Genomic DNA, 25,928 nt, shown 5'->3' with positions numbered 1-25,928 from the left:
CAATTTGTAAGTCGCTCTGGATAAGAGCGTCTGCTAAATGACTTAAATGTAAATGTAGTCTAGTGGCCAGCTATTTAAACTTGTAGTAAGCATGGTCGAATTACCGACTGGGTTGAGACCCATTCATCATCAGTTATGAAACTAAAAACTGCAAACATTTGCATCCAACCTATGACAAAATGTGTAGAATTGCAGGAAATTAACTTAAAACATACATTTTTTTCCTCTTCGCCGTCACGAGGGAGGCCGCTAAAAAGTTTTGCTCGCAAGGTGAGGTAAATAATTCAAATACTGATCTATATTATATGCTAAAATAATTGGGAAATTATATTATTTTATACTAATACAATTGCACAGAGAAATAGATCTTGTTTAACAAGTAATACCCCAGGACCAGTGAAAGAAAATAGCCCATAACATCAAAGATCCACTACCATATTATAGAGTTGGTGGTGGGGTTCTGTTTTGCTCATGCATTCTCATTTCAAACCCACCCCTAGTGTGCGTGGCCAAAGAGCTTGATTGTCAAGTCATCTGACCAAATCACCGGTTCCAATCCAAGTGCCAACGCCGTTTAGCAAACCCTAGGTGTTTACATTTGTTGGATGACATGAAAATAGAGCTCTTGGGCCACACACCCCCGTGGTAGGTTTGGCTTCGAAATGAGAACGCATGAGCAGAAAAGAACCCCATACCTACTGTAAAATATGGTGGTGGATCTTTGATGTTATGGGGCTATTTTGCTTCCACTGGGTCCTGGGGCCCTTGTTAAGGTCAACGGCGTCATGCCCTTTACCCAGTACCAGGACATTTTAACCAAAAACCTGGTTGCCTCTGCCAGGAGCTTGAAAATTGGCCGCAAGTGGATCTTCCAGCAAGACAATAACCAAGCATACGTCAAAATCCACAAAGAAATTATTAATTGACCACAAAATCAACATTTTGCAAAGGCCATCGCAGTCTCCAGACTTGACACCCACTGAAATCTTGTGGTTTGAATTGAAGAGGGCAGTCAATAAGCGCAAACAAAAGGATATCTGTCAGGAGTGCTCCCTCTCCGGTCTCTAGGTCACCAGGCTGCTCGTTATGGCGCACACCTGTCACCATCGTTACGCGCACCTGCACGTCATCCGACTCACCTGGACTCCATCACCTCCTTGATTACCTGCCCTATATATGCCCTTTGGTTCCTTACCCATGTGTCATTGTTTCATGTCTGTGCGTGGTTCGTTTATTCATTAAATGTATTCACTCCCTGAACTTGCTTCCTGACTCCCAGTGCACACGATGTACCGATCCTGTGCAGGTGTTGTTACACGTGGTCTGCCACTGCGCGGACGATCTGCTGTCCGTCCTGTCTCCCTGTAGCGCTGTCTTAGGCGTCTCACAGTATGGACGTTGCAATTTATTGCCCTGGCCACATCTGCAGTCCTCATGCCTCCTTGCAGCATGCCTAAGGCACGTTCACGCAGATGAGCAGGGACCCTGGGCATCTTTCTTTTTGTATTTTTCAGAGTCAGTAGAAAGGTCTCTTTAGTTTTCAGAACTGTGACCTTAATTGCCTACCGTCTATCTGCTGTTAGTGTCTTAACGACCGTTCCACAGGTGCATGTTCATTAATTGTTTATGGTTCATTGAACAAGCATGGGAAACAGTGTTTAAACCCTTTACAATAAAGATCTGTGAAGTTATTTGGATTTCTACAAATTATCTTTGAAAGACAGAGTCCTGAAAAAGGGAAGTTTCTTTTTTTGCAGTTTATATATATATATATATATATATATATATATGTGTCACTCTCTTTGGTTCCTTCCCCAGGTGTCATTGTTTCTGTTTCATGTCTGTGCGTTGTTCATTCATTAAATGTATTCACTCCCTGAACTTGCTTCCTGACTCCCAGTGCACACGTTACAATATCAAGGATTCTGTGTGGAGGAATGGTCTGATCTGCCTGATCTACTCTCTAGAGAATTCTAACTTCAGTCAGGGAGGAATTCCAGTGTCACACAGCTGGTGGTCATAAGCCTGTCTTGTTCACACTTCACACACACTTATAGTCACTGCTGACATCTCTGGCCTTTGGCTTATGTTAGGATCCCTGTTTCACACTTCAAATACATCCATATGTCAGCCTGACAGACCTTACATGATTTAGATCTTACATGATTTCCTTGTATGAATATACAACAGGCATATCAAAAACGGGTTCAAAAGCAATACTCTACATCCATCTCCTGGTCTTTATCAAAAGACTGCCTTTCATTAACAAATAACTTTTCTCGAAGACTTGTTCTCGATCTTCTCTATAGTGCCTGCTACTTCGGACTCCTGGAAGAATTCACTTGTGAGAAGTGAGCTAACCTCGCCACTGCCTAGCAACCACGTCTCCATGGACTCTGATGGAAGGCTTTGTAAGAGCCACAAGGCTAATTGCATGTATTGGAACAGTGTAAAGGGCCCTTTTATATAACCTATATGGTGCATTGCTTTTTTGAGTCTGATAGTTACAATTAGGAGGTAGGCCTGTGTGTGCTCTGCAGAGCTCACCATCTTGGTTTACTTTATCTGTAAGCTGAAGAGAGAGAGAGGGACACAGATAGAAACAGACAGGAGCGAGAGAGAGAAAGAAAGAAAAAAAAGAGAGAGCAAGAGAGAGAAAGGGAAAGAGAGAGAGCTGCAGCACATTAAAAAACTAAAGCAAGGCATTGGCTCCAAGGCATTAAGTCATACAGACATTTATGACTGAGTGAAAAACTGCCCATCACAATAAACAAGCTCCACTGAAGCTTCCCCGAGCTGAACTTGACGGCAATAAATAACCCTGGAAGCATCCAGAAATCAAAGAGGAATTGTATAATGCACAATTGAAATGTCCTCAGAACTAGATCAGACTTCATTCACTTGCAGGATTGCCGTTGGAGGCAATTTCTTCCCCTCTTAGTGCATTTTACGGCATAATCTCACCGTTGGTGTATTCATTAGTCGAATGACATTGCAAAACGTTTGGTGTGTTTACCGATTAATCTAGGAACCAAAGGGAATGAAACGGGGAGGGACCTACCTGCATTTGTCTAATAGAAAGGTTTTGTTGCAAAACTTTGTCTGTTTGGAGTAAACGGTTTCTGTTGCAAAACGTTTTGGCGAAAGAACAAAAGTTTTGCAATGGAATCCGACTAATGAATACACCCCAGTTCTCTTCCTTCATCCTCTGTTTTGAACAGAAGTCAATTGCTCCCTTATTATCTTGCAACCCTGCCACATCCGTCCTCTACACCTCAAATTGACTTACTAACGCCTGGCTAATTCTGTGCTGAAGGCCATACTGTAGAGGTAGGGGTTCTGTCATAGTGTACTGTGTGGAAAATATATGGGTATGTCCATTCAGGTCTGTCCTGTAACATGGCTCATTAAACCCAGTGACAGCGTCCTGAAGCACTGCTGCTGGGCTGGCCCCTGCTACCAGGTGCCCCTGAGACCAACCAAACACTGGGACATTATGAGCTCATTTATTCCTGTGACAAAAATGCTAAGAAAGACCTAAAACATTGAAATTGACTTGGATAAACTCAACTTGACAAAGGCAGACAAAGGGTTGGACAGTGTGAGGAGACGACAGAGTGCCAAAAATGTAACCTATGACATGACGGTAAAGAAAACGCTGACCCATTTCATGGATGAAACAAGGCCTGCTAGACAAACCAACAGCTGTAAGAACAGTCAGTGGGTGTGAGGAAAAAGAGGATGGTGTGAAATCATAGCATTGTTGGGGTGTTCCACAGGGATGTGTACTTACACCCTGTTCTTTCTGGAGGCCTTTCTGGAGGTCTTGGTGGTGGAGGGGATGAGCTGGCAGAGTTCTGGCAGGGCGTCTGCCAGCGGCCTCATGTCACCCACAACGGGCATGGCCGCCCTCTTAGCCTGGGCCACTTGTTGCTCCTTGGCCAGCTTGATGGAGCTGATCTCTAAATATCACACAAAAAAAGCATTTAAATCAAATAAAACTGTAAATTGCCACATGCGCCAAATACAACAAGTGTAGACCTTACCGTGAAATGCTTACTTACAAGCCCTTAACCAACAGTGCAGTTCAAGAAGAGTTAACAAAATATTTACTAAAGTAAAAAAAAGTATAAAAAAAATTATAGAAAGTAACACAATAATGAGGCTATATACAGTGGGTACCTGTACCGAGTCAGTGTGCAGGGGTACAGGTTAGTTGAGGTAATTTGTACATGTAGGTAGGGGTGAAGTGACTATGCACAGATAATAAACAGTGAGTAGCAGCAGTGTACAAAACAAATGGGGGGGGGGGGGGGTCAATGTAATAGTCCGGTGGCCATTTGATTAATTGTTCAGCAGTCTTATGGTTTGGGGGTAGAAGCTGTTGAGGAGCCTTTTGGTCCTAGACTTGGCGCTCTGGTGCCGCTTGCCGTGTGGTAGCAGAGAAAACAGTCTTTGACTTGGGTGACTGGAGTCTCTGACAATTTTATGGTCTTTCCTCTGACACCGCCTATTATATAAGTCCTGGATGGCAGGAAGCTTGGCCCCAGTGATGTACTGGGCCTTACTCACTACCCTCTGTAGCACCTTATGGTCGGTCGGATACCATTCCAGGCAGTGATTCAACTGGTCAGGATGCTCTCGATGGTGCAGCTGTAGAACATTGAGGATTTGGGGACCCATGCCAAATCTTTTCAGTCTCCTGCGGGACACCAAGGAACTTGAAACTCTCGACCCGCTCCACTACAGCCCCGTTGATTTTAAAGGGGGCCAGTTCGGCCCACTTTCTCCTGTAGTCCACGATCAGCTCCTTTGTCTTGCTCACATTGAGGGAGAGGTTGTTGTCCTGGCACCACACTGCTAGTTCCCTGACCTCCTCCCTATTGCCTGTTTCATCGTCATCTGTGGATCTGTTGGGGCGGTCTTTGAATTTTAGTGGGTCTAGGGTGTCTGGGAGGATGCTGTTGATGGGAGCCATGACCAGCCTTTCAAAGCACTTCATGGCTACCGATGTGAGTGCTACGGGGCGATAATCATTTAGGCATGTTACCTTCGCTTCCTTGGGCACAGGGGCTATAGTGGTCTGCTTGAAACACGTAGGTATTACAGACTCAGTCAGGAAGAGGTTGAAAATGTCAGTGAAGACACATGCCAGTTAGTCCCCGCATGCTTTGAGTACACGTCCTGGTAATCCATCTGAATGTTGATCTGTTTAAAGGTCTTGCTCACATCGGCTACCGAGAGCATTATCACACAATCATCCAGAACAGCTGGTGCTCTCATGCATGCTTCAGTGTTGCTTGTCTCGAAGCGTGCAGAAAAGGCATTTAGCTCGTCTGGTAGGCTCGCGTCACTGGGCAGCTTGCGCCTGGGTTTCCCTTTGTAGTCCATAATAGTTTTCAACCACTGCCACATCCGACGAGCATCAGAGCCGGTGTAGTAGGATTCAATCTTAATCCTGTATTGACGCTTTTCTTGTTTGATGGTTCAGGAAGGTTACAATGTTTCCATCATGGCACAAGCAGCAGAGACTTACTGCATGTCAAAGATGTGCCTCCACAACAATCAGTAGCCTTACCAAGATTACCTATAACCCTTTATAGAGTGGCATTTATACACTACATGAGCAAAAGTATGTGGACACCTACTTGTCGAACATCTCATTCCAAAATCATGGGCATTATATGGGGTTGGTCCCTCATTGCTGCTATAAACAGCCTCCACTCCTCTGGGAAGGCTTTCCACTAGATGTTGGAACATTGCTGTGGGGACCATTTATCACAAGGGCATTAGAGAGGTCGGGGCACTGAGGTTGGACAATTAGGCCTGGCTCGCAGTCAGAGTTAGCGTTCTCCTGGCATCCGCCAAACCTAGATTCGTCTGTCGGACTGGCAGATGGTGAAGCGTGATTCATCACTAAAGAGAACGCGTTTCTACTGCTCCAGAGTCCAATGGCAGTGAGATTTACACCACTCCAGCTGACGCTTGGCATTACACATGGTGATCTTGGGCTTGTATGCGGCTGCTCGGATGGAAACCCATTTGATGAACCTTCCGATGAAAAGTTATTGAGTGGACGTTGCTTCTAGAGGCAGTTTGGAACTTGTTGCTCCCAGATGTTTCCACTTCACAAGAATAGCATTTACAGTTGACCGGGGCAATCCAAGCAGGGCAGAAATTTGATGAACTGACTTGTTGGAAAGGTGGCATCCTATGACGGTGCCAAGTTGAAAGTCACTGAGCTCTTCAGTAAGGCTATTCTACTGCAAATGTTTGTCTATGGAGATTGCATGGCTGTGTGCTCGATTTTATACACCGGTCAGCAACAGGTTTGGCTGAAATAGCCGAATCCACTAATTTGAAGGGGTGTCCATATACTTTTGTATACACTATATAGTGTATGAGGAGAATCTCTTTCTCTTGAGATTTAAAACATATGGTTAAAAGCATTGTGGTTTGGGCCTTTTGACTTTCATCATAGAGTGGTGTTGATCCCATCCATTTCAGCCATGAGTTATGATGACTATGAGCCATTGGTTTCTTATGTGCAGACTTGCCCATGTAAATTGACTGTGACCATATCAGCGGCGAAACACTAAACCCTACATCACCACAGACTTTGATCAGAGCCAGGGAGGAATATTCAAACCAGATGACATCGGTACAGACGTACAGTTCGTGAACAGGTGAAAATTGAGGTGCATTAAACTTCATGGCTTTAAGTATAAATTCTGACTTTGGTGGATACGATCAGATCATAGACAGGGCGTGTTGAAGGTATTAAAATGTCTGCTGAAAAATTACTCACCGTTCATGTCATTTAGGCTAGTCCTTAGGCTATTTCCAGATTGTGTAGAACTGTAGCTAGATACTCGCGCAATGCGGCTTTGATTGAATTGCCACCTCCGTCTCTTATTTAGGCTAAATGAAGGAACACATGGGGCATTAAGTCACCTCTGTGGAATATACAGTCAGAATAATAACCCTCATTCGTCAACACATATTTTGCACATCCTCATCAGTACAGATCCAGAGGACCCCCACGCTGCAGATACAGACAGCCCTGCCTTTTCCTGGAATACAGTTGGTCTACGACAGAAAAGCAATTATCCGATTTTTTTTCTTTCTTTCTCCTTGTTAATTCCCTGAAAACTGCAGAGGTCTGAGGCTCACAGCCTGTCTCTAATTTCAGACGGAGTCAAAAGAACCATTAGAGCCTAATGATATGCACAGAGGAGACATCTTGTGTTACACAGAGAATTGATTGGATCAGCAGATTGGGTTACTAAGTGATCACAATTCTAGAAAAGTAGGTGGTGGTGTTAAAAGCGCAATCTGGGATCTGGGAATCTGTTCAATGGTCATTTCAGAGGGCTGCTGATTTGCTGGCTAACAAATGCCAGACTGTAGCTTTAAAAGGGGTTGTAATTACATAGACACAGCTAGCTCTGTCGCGGGCTGGCGCGGCGCAGAAACCTCAGCAGAGATCAGTGGGGATGGAGCTCCTCATCGCACCAACCTAATGCTGTTATGTCCTGAAGGTATCTATATCTTGCCTTTCAAACATTTGCTTTTTAAACACAAAAAGGCATAATCCTACATTTTATAAATTCAAACTTTTGGGAGAGAGCACCAATGTCAGGATTAAGGAGTGTCGAAAGGTAAAAACGTGAAGGTTGAAATTGTCAAATACTCCAGCCACCCAAATCATAGACCGTTCTCCACAGCAAGCGGAACCGATGCACCATGTCTGGAACAAAAAGTACCCTGAACAGAGTCTATCCCCCAAGCTATAAGACAGCTAAATAGTTAGTTAAATAGTTAACCAATTGCTACCCGGAATATCTGCATTGACCCTTTTTGCACTAACCACTTTTGACTCATCACATAAGCTGCTGTTGCTGTTTATTATCTATCCTGTTACCTAGTCACTTTAGCCTTACTTATATGTACATATCTACCTCAATGACCTCGTACCCCTGCACATTGACTCTGTACTGGTACCCTGTGTATATAGCAAAGTTATTGTTACTCATTGTGTATTCATTTTTTGAGTTATTATTTTTCTATTTATTCCTTGTGTGTTATTTTATTTCAATTTCTTATGCTATTTCTATTTGTATTTTGCATTGTAGGGAAGGGCCCAGAAGTAGTCATTTCACTGTTAGTCTACACCCGTTGTTTACGAAGCATGTGACATTACATTTGATTTGTTGCGGAGTCCCCTGCCTGTGAGTCTTATCACTTAATGAAGCTCACTCCACCCAGGCCCAAACAGTGCCAGAGATCAAGGGGTCGTGAACTGGCTCCCCAATCTCCTATTGACCTTTGTGACCAGGCCACTGGTTGCTAGGGTCTGGTGGTTGCTAGGGAACCGGACACAGTCCTCTTGCCTGCCCAGAGCCTACTCAGTCTCTCTTCAAGTGGACATGTGTGATGGTGTGTGGGCAGAAGTGAGTACCACTATTCGGCCCATATTATTATTGCTCTTGTATCTGCTTAACCATTCATTATCATGATATGTCTATTATGTACAGTGTATTCATTCATCATCTCTCTTTGTACAGAACCGCATTAGTCACATGTGTTCCTGCCAATAAAGTTCCCGATAATGTGTAACTCTTTGAGCGGGGGGCCTTACTCCTGCTGACAAGGGAAAGGTGTCAGTGGGTCACAGACCAGTCAAATAGGAGTTTCTCCCTCAAAGAAACAGTACGAGTCAGATCTATGTTACGTTATGATAATACTCACTGTTAAGCCACCTGTCTCGCCTCTCCTTCATCTTCTCTTTCTTCATCTGCTGCTTCTTCTCCTCAGGGGCTGTGAACAGACAGAGAGTGAGTGAGTGAGTGAGCATTCACAATGTTACACTGGTACTTCACACATTCAGTAGAGAAAACATACATTGTGGGTACCCTCGTGGGTATGTGAAGACGTCATCATCAACAATAGAAAATAACATTCAAAGCAATTCATCAACGATAAAAGGAAGAGTGGCGACTTTTTAAAATGCTTTGGAAATTGAAATGTGCCAGATCTTTTTCCACAAGATAAATGGAACCAGTAAAATGTTCCCGTTGCCAAATAAATAATTCACAGTTGAATAGAATTATAATAACAGATTTGAGTTTGGGGTATAAAAATGGAAATCTCCCAGCGAGAGCTTGATTTGACAGGAAAAATAAAAGCCTGTAAAATGTCATTAAAACAAACCACGGCTGAAAAACTTTAAGCCCAAAGGGAGAAAGTAATCACAGTATTGTTGTGTGCGCCTCAGAAGAAGATATGACTAGATCAGGACATGTGGCTTGTCTTTCCTGGTTCAAAGGCATGGAGAATGGGGAGAGATACCGTCGGAAGGAGGGGGTTGAGAACAGAAAACACTACCTACTATATCTATCTAGTTTTCCCCTCTTTAGAAAAACATCCTGTCCTGGGATGGAATGTTTTCAGTAATTGGCACAACCACGTTGAGGCCCCCTGTGGATAGGGTGGCCCCAGTGGTGTGTGTGAGCATTTGTTCCCATCTCTGCCCTTCCTGACAAAGAAAGCGCTATCACTGACACTGGACGATAAGAGCAGAGGTTATCACACAGACAGTTGCTTCCTGTAGCGCAATGACAATAACAGATGCTGGGCAGTCTGAATATTGTCACTGTCTACCATCACTGGGGTGTCTAGTGGAAAACGGACACATTTTAGAGAGAGAAAATGAGATGGAGTTGGTAAAGAAAAGCAAATCACTAATTTAAACTACAGTACAACGGTTGAATTGTTTTGAACACAAAACATGAGCTTGATATCTGACAGGGCAGGTGACAGTATTTTGTGGTGTGTTAAAAAAAAAAAAAGTTAAATCCATCCCTGTGATTTCACGCACTGTTGACGAAATAGAGAGAAACAGGATCGATGCGCTGCTCCATGACTTCGGGAAAATGAAGTGTCCGTGTTGCAGCCTGGCCCTAAACAGTTGAAGTCGGAAGTTCACATACACTTAGGTTGGAGTCATTAAAACTCGTTTTTCAACCACTCCACAAATTTCGTGTTAACAAACTATAGTTTTGGCAAGTCGGTTAGAACATCTACTTTGTGCATGACACAAATCATTTTTCCAACAATTGTTTTACAGACAGATTATTTCATGTATAATACACTGTATCACAATTCAAGTGGGTCAGAACTTTACATACACTAAGTTGACTGTGCCTTTAAACAGCTTGGAAAATTCCAGAAAATGATGTCATGACTTTAGAAGCTTCTGATAGGCTAATTGACATAATTTGAGTCAATTGGAGGTGTACCTGCAGATGTATTTCAATGCCTATCTTCAAACTCAGTGCCTCTTTGCTTGACATCATGGGAAAATCAAAAGAAATCAGCCAAGACCTCAGAAAAAAGATTGTGCACCTCCACAAGTCTGGTTCATCCTTGGGAGCAATTTACAAATGCCTGAAGGTACCACGTTCATCTGTACAAACAATAGTACGCAAGTATAAACACCATGGGACCACGCAGCCGTCATACCGCTCAGGAAGGAGACGCGTTCTGTCTCCTAGAGATTAACGTACTTTGGTGCGAAAAGTGCAAATCAATCCCAGAACAGCAGCAAAGGACCTTGTGAAGATGCTTTAGGAAACATGTACAAAAGTATCTATATCCACAGTAAAACGAGTCCTATATCGACATAACCTTAAGGTCGCTCAGCAAGGAAGAAGCCACTGCTCCAAAACCGCCATAAAAAGATAGACTACGGTTTGCAACTGCACATGGGGACAAAGATCGTACTTTTTGGAGAAATGTCCTCTGGTCTGATGAAACAAAAATAGAACTGCTTGGCCATAATGACCATCGTAATGTTTGGAGGAAAAAGGGGGAGGCTTGCAAGCCCGAAGAACACCATCCCAACCGTGAAGCACAGGGGTGGCAGCATCATGTTGTGGGGGTGCTTTGCTGCAGGAGGGACTGCTGCACTTCACAAAATAGATGGCATCATGAGGGAAGAAAATTATGTGGATATATTGAAGCAACATCTCAAGACATCAGTCAGGAAGTTAAAGCTTGGTCACAAATGGGTCTTCTAAATGGACAATGACCCCAAGCATACTTCCAAAGTTGTGGCAAGATGGCTTAAGGACAACAAAGTCAAGGTATTGGAGTGGCCATCACAAAGCGCTAACCTCAATCCTATAGAAAAGTTGTGGGCAGAACTGAAAAAGCGTGTGCGAGCAAGGAGGCCTACAAACCTGACTCAGTTACACCAGCTCTGTCGGGAGGAATGGGCCAAAATTCACCCAACTTATTGTGGGAAGCTTGTGGAAGACTCCCCGAAACATTTGACCCAAGTTAAACAATTTAAAGGCAATGCTACCAAATACTAATTGAGTGTATGTAAACTTCTGACCAACTGGGAATGTGATGAAAGAAATGAAAGATAAAAAAAATAATTATACTATTATTCTGAAATGTCACATTCTTAAAATAAAAGTGGTGATCCTAACTGACCTAAGACAGGGACTTTTTACTAGGATTAAATATCAGGAATTGTGAAAAACTGAGTTTAAATGCATTTGGCTAAGGTGTATGTAAACTTCCGACTTCAACTGTATATAGCTAGTAGACCCTACTGATGGAATTGGCTTTGTAATTAGCAATGCCGAAGTCCTTGACCGACATGTCGGAGAGAACGGTAAAGTGGAACTCAATGGGACCCAAATGCTACACGCCACAGCATCTCTAGTAGGGACCTTTCTTACTCTCATCTTCCTCATGTCAACACACAGTGCCACAATGTATTTTCTCTGAAAAGGCTACATTGTAACCTGGGATCTAATTTTAAGAGCTTCCTACAGCACTTTTGTGGTTGCCTATTCAGCGATAATAACTTATTCCTGTCAAACTGAACAAGGAGATTCGTTTAGTTTGATAGATGTTGTTTTAGTCTGCCAATGACAATAACCACGATGATGGATCAATAACTAGGTCTATTCATCCAGACCTTTTCAGATGAATTACATCATCATCATTACCATGACATTGTAGATGTAGTATCTATCATTAGTGTTCAATTAGAAACGTCCAATCATTGAAAGGCAGCTTGAGGTTACAGCACTGTGCAGAGCAGAGACACAGAGCCTAGAGATGTTGCTTAATGGGGCACCACTCCCTTCACCTCCCAGATCAATAGCCTCTCATTTAAAAGACGCAGATGAGCTCCTGTTAAATGTTGGATATAGCCTACAGACAGGTGGTTCGAGGCAGTGACATGGGTTTTCCACCCCGCCTCTGTTTTTGTAAAACGCTGAGGGATGGGCCTGGAGAAATGCAACCACTCTCCAATTCATAGACAGAGCTAGGGATGCAAGGCCTGACCGTCCATGATTATTTTTCTTGGTTTGTTTTAAACATGTTTTGAGGCAATCCAGTGTTTGTTTACATTTACATTCTTTACAAACATTGGAGTAAACAAGCTTATATTTTGGGGTATGATAGTTGAACTAAGCTCACGAGGCATGCATAAGTTGTATTCTTCAAAGGGTATGTCATTAGTTATATTAAGTCCAAAAACGGAAGTAGCAATTAAGGATTCTAGCTTTAAGGTACTTCCAGTTGAAATGTAAGCTTTGAAAACACAGTCCTCGCGTTGCATTTCAAAAACAGATATTTAGTACAACAGACAGACATTAAAAACACATGGGAATGTGTGTGTGTGTATGTGCTGGAATTGGCCTTGGGGTCCTAATCACTGTACTGGGTTGAGTGTAGCTACTACGCTACTGGCCGTGACCCCACTCTCAGAGGGTGTCTCAGCAGGAGGTCAGATACACAAAATAATAATAATTATGTCTAATTCACACACGCGTATAACACACACCTTTACATGTGTGAAATAGGACATGTAAGAACCCACCTAATTACTATTAATCATCTGTACTGTGCCTGTCCATCTCTGAATCTAGCTGCCTTGTAGAATTTATTTGAATAGGTACTGTAATGTGTTAGAAATTGATATGGCTTATCAAGAAAAGTGAGGAGGAAAGAACTATTTCCAATCATGTTATGATAATACAATACAGTGCCCACACTGTAAAGGCAAATCAATTCTTCAGCCTACATTTGTTGGGGGAATGACTCTCCACTAATGATAGCAGGAAGGAAAAAACTAAAAGGAGAGGAGTGGGCAGCTCGGTTGGCAGGGAGAGCTGGCAGGGATGTCCGGGTTGTGTGCTGGTAGCTTATATCATTCTGTGGCAATGAAACTGTCAGTGTGGGACAGTGGGAGTGAGTCACATGTGAGAGAATTCATAGTGCTTGTTTATCATTCCCCTGCCACCTCCTCGCCTATCCACTGCCATTAAAAACATCCTACAGCTTCTCTCTTTATGCAAAACAGACATTATGGTATGGACCAGGGTTGATGTCAATTTCATTTCCAGTAAAGCAAATTCAGATCACACATTCTTTTCATCGAAACGCACTGGGAAAAATTTGAATTGGGGTTTCAGCGTACTTCCTGAATTGAAATGGAACCCAACACGGGTATGGACTGTCCCAATAATACCTTTCACAATAGTATTTAACATTGAAATTATGCCAAGGGGAATGATTCACTTTGACAAATAATCTACATTGAGGTAAATGTCCTCCATATCTGAGTCATGCTCTCGCTAACATGGTTAAAAGTGCTCATGCTGGGCGAGTGTGCTGCTGCATTGGCCTGCTTTCCACTTTGTCCTGCTGTCCTCCTGCTGCCCCAGCCACAAGGTTGAAAGGTTAAAGAGCAGTCAGCCAACAAATATACTGCTCAAAAAAATAAAGGGCACACTTAAACAACACAATGTAACTCCAAGTCAATCACACTTCTGTGAAATCAAACTGTCCACTTAGGAAGCAACACTGATTGACAATACATTTCACATGCTGTTGTGCAAATGGAATAGACAACAGGTGGAAATTATAGGCAATTAGCAAGACACCCCCAATAAAGGAGTGGTTCTGCAGGTGGTAACCACAGACCACTTCTCAGTTCCTATACTTCCTGGCTGATGTTTTGGTCACTTTTGAATGCTGGCGGTGCTTTCACTCTAGTGGTAGCATGAGACGGAGTCTACAACCCACACAAGTGGCTCAGGTAGTGCAGCTCATCCTGGATGGCACATCAATGCGAGCTGTGGCAAGAAGGTTTGCTGTGTCTGTCAGCGTAGTGTCCAGAGCATGGAGGCGCTACCAGGAGACAGGCCAGTACATCAGGAGACGTGGAGGAGGCAGTAGGAGGGCAACAACCCAGCAGCAGGACCGCTACCTCCGCCTTTGTGCAAGGAGGAGCAGGAGGAGCACTGCCAGAGCACTGAAAATTATCCTCCAGCAGGCCACAAATGTGCATGTGTCTGCTCAAACGGTCAGAAACAGACTCTATGAGGGTGGTATGAGGGTCCGACGTCCACAGGTGGGGGTTGTGCTTACAGCCCAACACCGTGCAGGACGTTTGGCATTTGCCAGAGAACACCAAGATTGGAAAATTCGCCACTGGCGCCCTGTGCTCTTCACAGATGAAAGCAGGTTCACACTGAGCACATGTGACAGACGTGACAGAGTCTCGAGACGCCGTGGAGAACGTTCTGCTGCCTGCAACATCCTCCAGCATGACCGGTTTGGCGCTGGGTCAGTCATGGTGTGGGGTGGCATTTCTTTGGGGAGCCGCACAGCCCTCCATGTGCTCGCCAGAGGTAGCCTGACTGCCATTAGGTACCGAGATGAGATCCTCAGACCCCTTGTGAGACCATATGTTGGTGCGGTTGGCCCTGGGTTCCTCCTAATGCAAGACAATGCTAGACCTCATGTGGCTGGAGTGTGTCAGCAGTTCCTGCAAGAGGAAAGCATTGATGCTATGGACTGGCCCGCCCGTTCCCCAGACCTGAATCCAATTGAGCACATCTGGGACATCATGTCTCGCTCCATCCACCAACGCCACGTTGCACCACAGACTGTCCAGGAGTTGGCGGATGCTTTAGTCCAGGTCTGGGAGGAGATCCCTCAGGAGACCATCCGCCACCTCTTCAGGAGCATGCCCAGGCGTTGTAGGGAGGTCATACAGGCACGTGGAGGCCACACACACTACTGAGCCTCATTTTGACTTGTTTTAAGGACATTACATCAAAGTTGGATCGGCCTGTAGTGTGGTTTTCCACTTTAATTTTGAGTGTGACTCCAAATCCAGACCTCCATGGGTTGATAAATTGGATTTCCATTGATTATTTTTGTGTGATTTTGTTGTCAGCACATTCAACTATGTAAAGAAAAAAGTATTTAATAAGATTATTTCATTCATTCAGATCTAGGATGTGTTATTTTAGTGTTCCCTTTATTTTTTTGAGCAGTGTAGAATTCTAGTCATTTCAACAACCACGGCACGGTTGATGAGCAATATGGATAAAACCATTGGGCCTGGCAGGCAACAGATATTTTACCCTGCTCTCATTGCTTCTTTACCCGGGAAGCAAATACTGAAGGATCCCGACCAGAGCTCATCCTTAGGATAACAGCAGCAACTAGTTCACAAAGAGATCGGAGTTGTGTACTACGAATCTAGATTTAGGAGTTAGAGAGCTAACTCTGGTCAACTCTTGAGTTCAACTCGGGATAGCCTAACCAGATACATGAAAGTGGGTCACCTTTAAGCCAGGTACATTTCTATGGCAACGAATCCTTCAGAACTAACCGGCTGTGGGTAAGGCTAACTCCACTTACCCTGAATGAAGTGTTTGAGCCGTGAGTTGAGGACCAATCAAATTAGATTCCCTCTCGCTAAGAGCGCATCATCATCATCCCTTCAAGACGTGGATGTCGATTAAGGCAGGCCCCCGCACCTCTCTGATTCAGAGGGGTTGGGTTATATGCGGAAGACACATTTCAGTTGAAGGCATTCAGTTGTACAACTGACTAGTTATCCCCCTTTCCCTTTAATTCATAAGACTGATTAAATATGTTCTTATATGTAAAAAAAAAAAAAAAAAAGACATTTTCAAATACCTGACACATTTAGTAAATCGAGGATGAATTTGAAACTTCACGCATGGTAAAATTTTCGTATGACTTAATAAAAATTGCTTAAATCAATAGGAGTGGGGGAAAAGGGACTCGTGCATTGACAAGCACACCAAAGCACTTCTAAAAGGCCATTTCATACTAAAGCTCTTATCCAGAGTGACTTACAGGAGCAATTAGGGTTAAGTGCCTTGCTCAAGGGCACACCGGCATATTTTTCACCTAGTCGGCTCGGGAATTCGAACCCGCAACATTTCGGTTACTGGGCCTGCCAACCTATATTCCACACTGTAGTATCCCTTGATCATGTGTAGTACTTAATATATAATTTTGTAGTATACTATACACTGTAGTATCAATCGAATCCGTAATACTTACTATAGAATTGGGTAGTATAGTAACTACCACAGTATTATCCACAAAAAACTGTAGTAAATACTACAGTAATTTCTGCAAAAACACAACCCTTTCTTAACTATAGTAATACAAACGCAGTATTTACTTTGCATATACCCCACCTATTCCCCTCCCCAATGTGTGGCACCATGAGTGAGAAACCTACATGCCAAGTATAGACCATGTGTTGTGTTCTCTACAGGTTATAGAAGAGCAGAAGCTATGAACTATCCATTCAGACTCGTCCTACCTACTTATAGTAGAGGTCGACCGATTATGATTTATTTATTTTTGCCAGCGCCGATACCGATTATTGGAGGACCACAAAAAGTCGATACCGATTAAATCGGCCGATTTTTTGTGATTACAACAATACTGAATGAACACTTATTTTAACTTAATATAATACATAAATACTATCAATTTAGCCTTAAATAAATAATGAAATATGTTCAATTTGGTTTAAATAATGCAAAAACAAAGTGTTTCTACTTTGGGTTGTGCCGTGGCGGAGATCTTTGTGGGCTATACTCGGCGTTGTCTCAGGATGGTAAGTTGGTGGTTGAAGAGATTCCTCTAGTGGTGTGGGGGCTGTGCTTTGGCAAAGTGGGTGGGGTTATATCCTTCCTGTTTGGCCCTGTCCGGGGGTATCATCGGATGGGGCCACAGTGTCTCCTGACCCCTCCTGTCTCAGCCTCCAGTATTTATACTGCAGTAGTTTATGTGTCGGGGGGCTAGGGTCAGTTTGTTATATCTGGAGTATTTCTCCTGTCTTATCCGGTGTCCTTTGTAAATTTAAGTATGCTCTCTCTAATTCTCTCTTTCGCTCTCTCGGAGGACCTGAGCCCTAGGACCATGCCTCAGGACTACCTGACATGATGACTCCTTGCTGTCCCCAGTCCACCTGGCCGTGCTGCTGCTCCAGTTTCAACTGTCCTGCCTGCGGCTATGGAACCCTGACCTGTTCACCGGACGTGCTACCTGTCCCAGACCTGTTGTTTTCAACTCTCTAGAGACAGCAGGAGCGGTAGAGATACTCTCAATGATCGGCTATGAAAAGCCAACTGACATTTACTCCTGAGGTGCTGACTTGTTCCACCCTCGACAACTACTGTGATTATTATTATTTGACCATGCTGGACATTTATGAACATTTGAACTTCTTGGCCATGTTCTATTATAATCTCCACCCGGCACAGCCAGAAGAGGACTGGCCACCCCTCATAGCCTGGTTCCTCTGTAGGTTTCTTCCTAGGTTTTGGCCTTTCTAGGGAGTTTTTCCTAGCCACCGTGCTTCTACACCTGCATTGCTTGCTGTTTGGGGTTTTCGGCTGGGTTTCTGTCCAGCACTTTGAGATATCAGCTGATGTAAGAAGGGCCATATAAATACATTTGATTTGATGGAAAATAAAGTAAAAGTGCAATATGTGCCATGTAAAAAAGCTAACGTTTAAGTTCCTTGCTCAGAACATATGAAAGCTGGTGGTTCCTTTTAACATGAGTCTTCCATATTCCCAGGTAAGAAGTTTTAGGTTGTAGTTATTATAGGAATTATAGGACTATTTCTCTCTATGCCATTTGTATTTCATATACCTTTGACTATTGGATGTTCTTATAGGAACTTTAGTATTGCCAGTGTAACAGTATAGCTTCCGTCCCTCTCCTCGCTCCTACCTGGGCTCGAACCAGGAACACATCGACAACAGCCACCCTCGAAGCAGCATTACCCATGCAGAGCGAGGGGAACAACTACTCCAAGTCTCAGAGCGAGTGACGTTTGAAACGCTATTAGCGCGCACCCGGCTAACTAGCTAGCCATTTCACATAGGTTACACCAGCCTAATCTTGGGAGTTGATAGGCTTGAAGTCATAAACAGCACAATGCTTGAAGAATTGCGAAGGACTGCTGGCAAAACGCACGAAAGTGCTGTTTGAATGAATGCTTACGAGCCTGCTGGTGCCTACCACCGCTCAGTCAGACTGCTCCATCAAATCATAGACTTAATTATAATATAATAAACACACAGAAATACGAGCCTTTGGTCATTATTAATATGGTCGAATCCGGAAATTATCATCTCGAAAACAAAATGTTTATTTTTTCAGTGAAATACGGAACCGTTCCGTATTTTATCTAACGGGTGGCATCCATAAGTCTAAATATTCCTGTTACATTGCACAACCTTCAATGTTATGTTATAGTTACATAAAATTCTGGCAAATTAGTTCGTAACGAGCCAGGCGGCCCCAACGGTTGCATATACCCTGACTCTGTGTGCAATGAACGCAAGAGAACTGACAATTTCACCTAGTTAATATTGCCTGCTAACCTGGATTTCTTTTAGCTAAATATGCAGGTTTAAAAATATATACTTCTGTGTATTGATTTTAAGAAAGGCATTGATGTTTATGGTTAGGTACAGTCGTGCAACGATTGTGCTTTTTTCGCAAATGCGCTTTTGTTAAATTGGCTGTCTTTGTTAGGAAGAAATAGTCTTCACACAGTTTGCAACGAGCCAGGCGGCCCAAACTGCTGCATATACCCTGACTCTGTTGCAGAGGTAACACATTTTCCCTAGTTAAAATAAATTCATGTTAGCAGGCAATATTAACTAAATATGCAGGTTTAAAAATATATACTTGTGTATTGATTTTAAGAAAGACATTGATGTTTATGGTTAGGTACACGTTGGAGCAACGACAGTCCTTTTTCGCGAATGCACACCGCATCGATTATATGCAACGCAGGACAGGCTAGATAAACTAGTAATATCATCAACCATGTGTAGTTAACTAGTGATTATGATTGATTGATTGATTGTTTTTTATAAGTTAAGTTTAATGCTAGCTAGCAACTTACCTTGGCTTCTTACTGCATTTGCGTAACAGGCAGGCACCTCGTGGAGTGCAATGTAAATCAAATCAAATGTATTTATAAAGCCCTTCTTACATCAGCTGATATCTCAAAGTGCTGTACAGAAACCCAGCCTAAAACCCCAAACAGCAAGCAATGCATGTGAAAGAAGCACGGTGGCTAGGAAAAACTCCCTAGGAAAAACTCCTTAGAAAGGTCAAAAACCTAGGAAGAAACCTAGAGAGGAACCAGGCTATGAGGGGTGGCCAGTCCTCTTCTGGCTGTGCAGGGTGGATATTATAACAGAACATGGTCAAGATGTTAAAATGTTCATAAATGACCAGCATGGTCAAATAATAATAATCATAGTAGTTGTCGAGGGTGCAACAAGCACATCCGGTGAACAGGTCAGGGTTCCATAGCCGCAGGCAGAACAGTTGAAACTGGAGCAGCAGCACGGCCAGGTGGACTGGGGACAGCAAGGAGTCATCATGCCAGGTAGTCCTGAGGCATGGTCCTAGGGCTCAGGTCCTCCGAGAGAAAGACAGAAAGAGAGAAAGAGAGAATTAGAGAGAGCATATTTAAATTCACACAGGACACCGGATAAGACAAGAGAAATACTCCAGATGTAACAGACTGACCCTAGCCCCCCCCGACACATAAACTACTGCAGCATAAATACCGGAGGCTGAGACAGGAGGGATCAGAAGACACTGTGGCCCCATCCGATGATACCCCCGGACAGGGCCAAACAGGCAGGATATAACCCCACCCACCTTGCCAAAGCACAGCCCCCACACCACTAGAGGGATGTCTCCAACCACCAACTTACCGTCCTAAGACAAGGCCGAGTATAGCCCACAACGATCTCCGCCATGGCACAACCCAAGGGGGGGGCGCCAACCCAGACAGGAAGACCACGTCAGTGACTCAACCCACTCAAGTGACGCACCCCTCCCATGGACGGCATGGAAGAACACCAGTAAGCCAGTGACTCAGCCCCTGTAATAGGGTTAGAGGCAGAGAATCCCAGTGGAAAGAGGGGAACCGGCAAGGCAGAGACAGCAAGGGCGGTTCGTTGCTCCAGCCTTTCCGTTCACCTTCACACTCCTGGGCCAGACTATACTTAATCATAGGACCTACTGAAGAGATAAGTCTTCAGTAAAGACTTAAAGGTTGAGACTGAGTCTGCGTCTCTCACATTGGTAGGCAGACCATTCCATAAAAATGGAGCTCTATAGGAGAAAGCCCTACCTCCAGCCGTTTGCTTAGAAATTCTAGGGACAATTAGGAGGCCTGCGTCTTGTGACAGTAGCGTACGCGTAGGTATGTACGGCAGGACCAAATCGGAAAGATAGGTAGGAGCAAGCCCATGTAATGCTTTGTAAAGCAGGTGGTTTGAGCGTTGGACTAGTTAACCGTAAGGTTGCAAGATTGAATCCCCAAGCTGACAAGGTAAAAATCTGTCATTCTGCTCCTGAACAAGGCAGTTAACCCACCGTTCCTAGGCCGGCATTGAAAATAAGAATGGGTTCTTCACTGACTTGCCTAGTTAAAAAATATTATTAAAAAAATAGATATATTTAAATATAAAAAAATAAAACAAGTCGGTAAATCGGTGGCCAAAAATACCGATTACTGGTTGTTATGAAAACTTGAAAATCGGCCCTAATTAATCGGCCATTCCGATTAAATCGGTCGACCTCTAACTTATAGGTTATGAAAAACGTGCACGTTAGGTATTTGTCTAGTAGGTTTAGTCAAGGAGAAAGAAGTGGTGGCTACGTCAAAGATAAAACTAAAACACTATAGTAAATACTACAGTATTCACTGTAGTGTTTTGGGGACCGAAGACTAAAAACACTATAGGGATTACAATAATATATAAATGTAGTAATACTACAGTATTTATACCATAGTATACTATAGTATTTTTTCATGTGGGTAACTCTACCTAGCAAAATAGTTTTCATAAATTGATACTTTCGAGTCAAAGTATCGATACAATATCATCCAAAATAATATACACATGCGATATGTAACTGTATTGATTTTTTCCCCCATCACTATTACAGAAGACAAAGTGTGACACTGACTCCAACTAACCTCATATACTGTATATTTGCCATTTAGCAGATGCTTTTATCCCGTCTTAGTCAGGTTTGCATATATTTTCCATATGGGAGGCCCCAGTGGGAATGAAACCAACGATAATTGGCGGTCCAAGCGCCATGCTCTACCAACTGGGCCACACCCAACCTCAACCTAGATCTACTGAAGTTACTGAGTCCCTTCTCGCTGACAGGATGAGTTCACCAATTCCCAGCCACCCACACTGCTGTTGCTGCCATGGCGATAGACGAGTCAGGACAAGACCCAGCCCCCACATCACAAATTAGGGTCATTCTTAACCCCCGGGGTATATCACGGCAACTAATAAATCCTTGCCGAAAATCTCTAACCTTATATCGGAAACTGCTTCAATATCACAGAGTTTATCTCAAGCCAAAACATGGTGGCGTAAAATTAACCATCAAACCAAGCAAAAGTATTTTCATCTCTCTTTTTTAATTTCTACGTACATCTTCAGCCCACGCTCAGATACAGCTCTTCCAGCAGCAACACACACACACACCAACTTTCATCACAGGCCAGTTCCTTCCTGCCTGGTCCAATCTTTAATCTGCCACCGCAGTGTCGACAACAAATGTGTTGTCCTGCTGTAGGGGCCAGATAGGCATCTCTACTCCTGCTGCATCCCCATCCCTGACAGCCCTGGTCCTGGACTGCTGATGGGTGAAACCCAACCCGACCTGGGGCCGTTTGTGGTGGAGGAAGAGAGCCTTACTTACCACCTCCCTGGTCCTCCCTGTACCCCCAGAGAGGATTGGGTTCTCAGCACACAGTGAAATAGATAGCACCGATTAAATCGCAAGAAAGGCATTTCACTGTACTAGTGCACGTGACAAAAACGTGAAACTTGATTAGGCTTTATTATGAGTGATTGGGAGAATTCCATATTTCCTTTCCTGCTTGGGTTTGCCCCCGCTTAGCCTCTCTGCTTTCCCCCTTTTCTCTGGCATAATTGACAGGCAGCTCTCTGTTAGGTGGAGGAGAGGAGGGGTAGTGCCTTTGGGGAGCTGACAACAAGATAAAGAGGTGGTTTCACTGGGTCCCGGCTCAGATACTGATATCCCCTATTAAAAGTGCAAAGAGGGCTCTTTGTCAAAACAGAGGTGGTCACTGAATGATCAACTGCCGCATTCATCACACCGCGGTATGGCAGCAAGGAGTTCTGCTCTTTGAAACAGAGATTTTTCTGTTCAAGACGCACGTAACATATGGAAGCGAACAGGGCTCTACAGTGCAACAGTTTTACTCGCATATGAGCCTACCGTAATTTCTGGACTATTGAGCGCACCTGAATATAAGCCGCACCCACTGAATTTTTTTAAAAGTATTATTTTGAACATAAATAAGCCGCACATGTCTATAAGCCGCACATGTCTATAAGCCGCAGGTGCTTACCGTTACATTGAAACAAATGAACTTCACACAGGCTTTAACGAAACACAGCTTGTAACAAAAATAAATAGGCTTTAACGAAACACGGCTTGTAACAAAAAATAAAAAATTAGCAGTAAGCTTTAGTTGTCTTTTTGCACTGAGTCAATTCCTCACGGTGCTGTTTCCAACGTCTTATCATCGACTCATTAAGACCAAGCTCCCGTGCAGCAGCTCCATTTCCTTTTCCAACAGCCAGATCAATCGCCTTCAACTTGAAAGCTGCATCATATGCATTTCTCCGTGTCTTTGCCATGATGAGGGTGACAAAATGACTACCGTAATCAGAATGATGGGAAGTTTGAGAGCGCCCGATTTAATCTAAACAGTAAACAAAAAAGTTGTTTGACCTTAACCCGTTCGGAAATTTCATTGCTCTAATGAAAGCTTCATGCCGCCAAAAAACTGAGCACGTTACAGAATGTGTTTTTTTGAAAAAAAATAAATGTGAAAGCGGGAAAAATCCATATATTAGCTGCGTCATTGTTTATGCCGCGAGGTTCAAAGCCTGGGAAAAAAGTTGCGGCTTATAGTCCGGAAATTACGGTAAATATTTTGCTGTGCGACCTGGACCTGGCGACCTGAACGATTCATGCTTGCACCATTACTACAAAGAAAACAGCTTGCTGCCTTAAATATTTGTAATTGTGCTCCTAAATTGTTTAACTTAGGTGCACACACGCTCCTTGTAAAAAATAATTTGAACAATGTCAGCGTAGAGCCCTGGTGAAGACTATGAACTACTGAATAGGCCTAATAGAAAATCAACTGCAGAGACTGATAGTCAGGAGGATGGGAAATTATACATTTTTATCTAACCTTTATTTAATTAGGCAAAAGGACCGCACAAACATGCACACACAAAGTGCCAACGAATATGCCAAGCACAAACAGTAAGTGTGCATAATAATACTAATTAAATCAATCGAATTAAACGTGGCAGATAAGAGTTTATATCTGCTCGGATACAAGCCCCCAGGGGGACCTACAACAGGCAACAGATGAAAAGACATGACACACACACAGAATTTGCTTGCTTCTTTCTGCTCTGGCAGAGAGAACAGAGTATTTTATAATTAACAGCATAGCAAAGTAGAGTGGCTAGCTGGACAGATGCCCAACCAGAAACCAGAGGGCTTTAATCCCCGTGGGCAGAGACAGACACCGCCGAGGACAGGGTGTTCGCGAAGACAAACCAAAATAAATGTCATATTAATGTAGTAGAGTCAGTGAAAGTGAATTTGGGATCCTTCAGGTGAAATACCCCTATTAACACGACAACGTGACAGCGTTTAGCTGAAAGGATAAGCTGTAGGCTAAAATAATTGCTCTCTGTAACGCCGGGTCCCTTCCGTTCCCTCATTGTTAATGTGCAGGAGGAGGCAGTGCTTTAATCACAGCAGCTTTCACAGCTAGAAGAGCCGACAGCTCTCAATGTCTGTCTGCTTCGATGAGACGGGAAAAATCCAATTCATACCATTTCCGTGGACAGGAATTAAAAACAGCATTCTTATTAAACCCTTACTTATATCGCCTCAATTTTATTTTCCTACTAATGTAACTGTCAAATTAGATTTTGCATTCCAGAACCTAGTTACCATTTCACAAAGAGGCCAATATACAGACACTGTTTTGGGAAAACAAGAGCACACTGACAAACAATTCACCATGGCAACAGATGGAATAATGCATCTCATTGCCCTGTCCTTTTTATTTTTATCTCATACATTTGTCAGCAGCCAGGAAAGCACTTGCTTTAATTAGCTAGCCTAATCAATAGACACAGCTAAATATACCCGTCGTTATTAGATCACATCCAACGTATTAAACACCCTGTTCGTTTCGACGCAAGAAAAGGCTGAAGACTGAGTACTCGTTAGCGGTGTGTGTGCGCGTCTGCAAGCGAGTAAGAGAGAAAGAAGAGGAAAGAAACAGCAGAATGCAGAAACTGAAGCTATTTAAATCCTTGCTCACTAGCTACAGGGAACAGCCCGACACCATCTGCAGAGATTGAGCCAACCAGGGACCTGGCACCCCCTCCCACCATGCACTACAGACAAAAGCCTAAACAAGCAAGAGACAACAAGACATTGGAACAACCTTGATGAGAAATTCAAACAGTAAAAGTGGCACTCAAACAGTCTTTCTAACAAAGAGTCAGGGCAGACTACTACACGCTGTGTATCAACATCATCACTGCTACACTGTAATACACAAGGGACAGGAACACCTGATGCTTTCCCATGGGGCTGCAGCGAGGTACCCTACCAAGAGAACTACACCAGCCTCCTCTGTGCGTCAGTGGTGCCACGACTCATCTAGTCAGGGAGGAACACTGATGCAGGGGAGCTAGGCGACTGAACAGAACCTTGATTTCATGCATTAACTATTTATGCTGCAGAGAGGCTATAAATAGAACCAGTCCTCTGTTGTCTAACAAGGAAGACGGGCCTCTTGCTGCAGCTCTGCCACTGCAGCTGGAGTAGCTGCTCTGACTAACTTACATTGGGCTTAAGCTTATTCAAAAGAGCCTAGGTCTCAAGAGGGAAGAGGTTGGCGGGTGCATCGTTTCTTATCTATAGGTTACCATCCTACTTACTTTTCTTCATTACAAAATGTTATACCAATGCTAAGCAATATACTGCATAGACTGAGCTGTTGCGATCGTCACATCACAAGTCACTTGCTGTCGAGCGATTAATTTGTATTTTCTGCCCTCTTGTGGTAGGAGAGAATAGCATAGTGTGTACAGAAAAATACTACGTGCTGGTTGATGTTGCTGGAAATAAACACTGTCTCCAGGACGTTTGGGGGAGCTAAAACGTCACGAAAATGAAATGCATGTTATTGAGACATACAGAAAAGTACTCTCTTGCAGATTTCCACTGATTAAGTAGGTAAATATTTGGTTGACACTCAAAGTGTCTTTACCTTTCTTTGCAGGTGTAACAGTGTCATTGGATGGTTCTTCAAACTTCAGAGTTTGCACGAGGGCTTCAGGGCTGATTTGTGTGCCAGCAAAGATTCCACTTGGCAAGGAACTCAGTGGGGTCTGTTGGAAGAGAACATCCAC

At 43.5% G+C, this 25,928-nt stretch overlaps 1 protein-coding gene across 1 annotated transcript in view; it reads right to left on the bottom strand.

Moving 5' to 3' along the window:
• Window positions 1–25,928, bottom strand: part of cu070 (CU070 protein) — a 28,520-nt gene that overhangs the window by 2,095 nt on the left and 497 nt on the right. Inside the window, exons 2-4 of the mRNA NM_001146569.1 lie at window positions 25,787–25,907; window positions 8,752–8,820; window positions 3,794–3,962 (exon numbers count right to left, since the gene is read on the bottom strand). Of these exons, the coding sequence (NP_001140041.1) occupies window positions 3,794–3,962; window positions 8,752–8,820; window positions 25,787–25,907 (359 nt within the window). The remainder of the gene's footprint in view (window positions 1–3,793; window positions 3,963–8,751; window positions 8,821–25,786; window positions 25,908–25,928) is intronic.

The sequence above is a fragment of the Salmo salar genome, chromosome 17 (genome assembly GCF_965601325.2).
Source record: "Salmo salar chromosome 17, fSalSal1, whole genome shotgun sequence".
In the NCBI taxonomy this organism is placed as follows: Eukaryota; Metazoa; Chordata; class Actinopteri; order Salmoniformes; family Salmonidae; genus Salmo; species Salmo salar.
The sequence above is the reverse complement of the archived record's forward strand: the minus strand, read 5'-3'. Positions and strand labels throughout refer to the sequence as shown.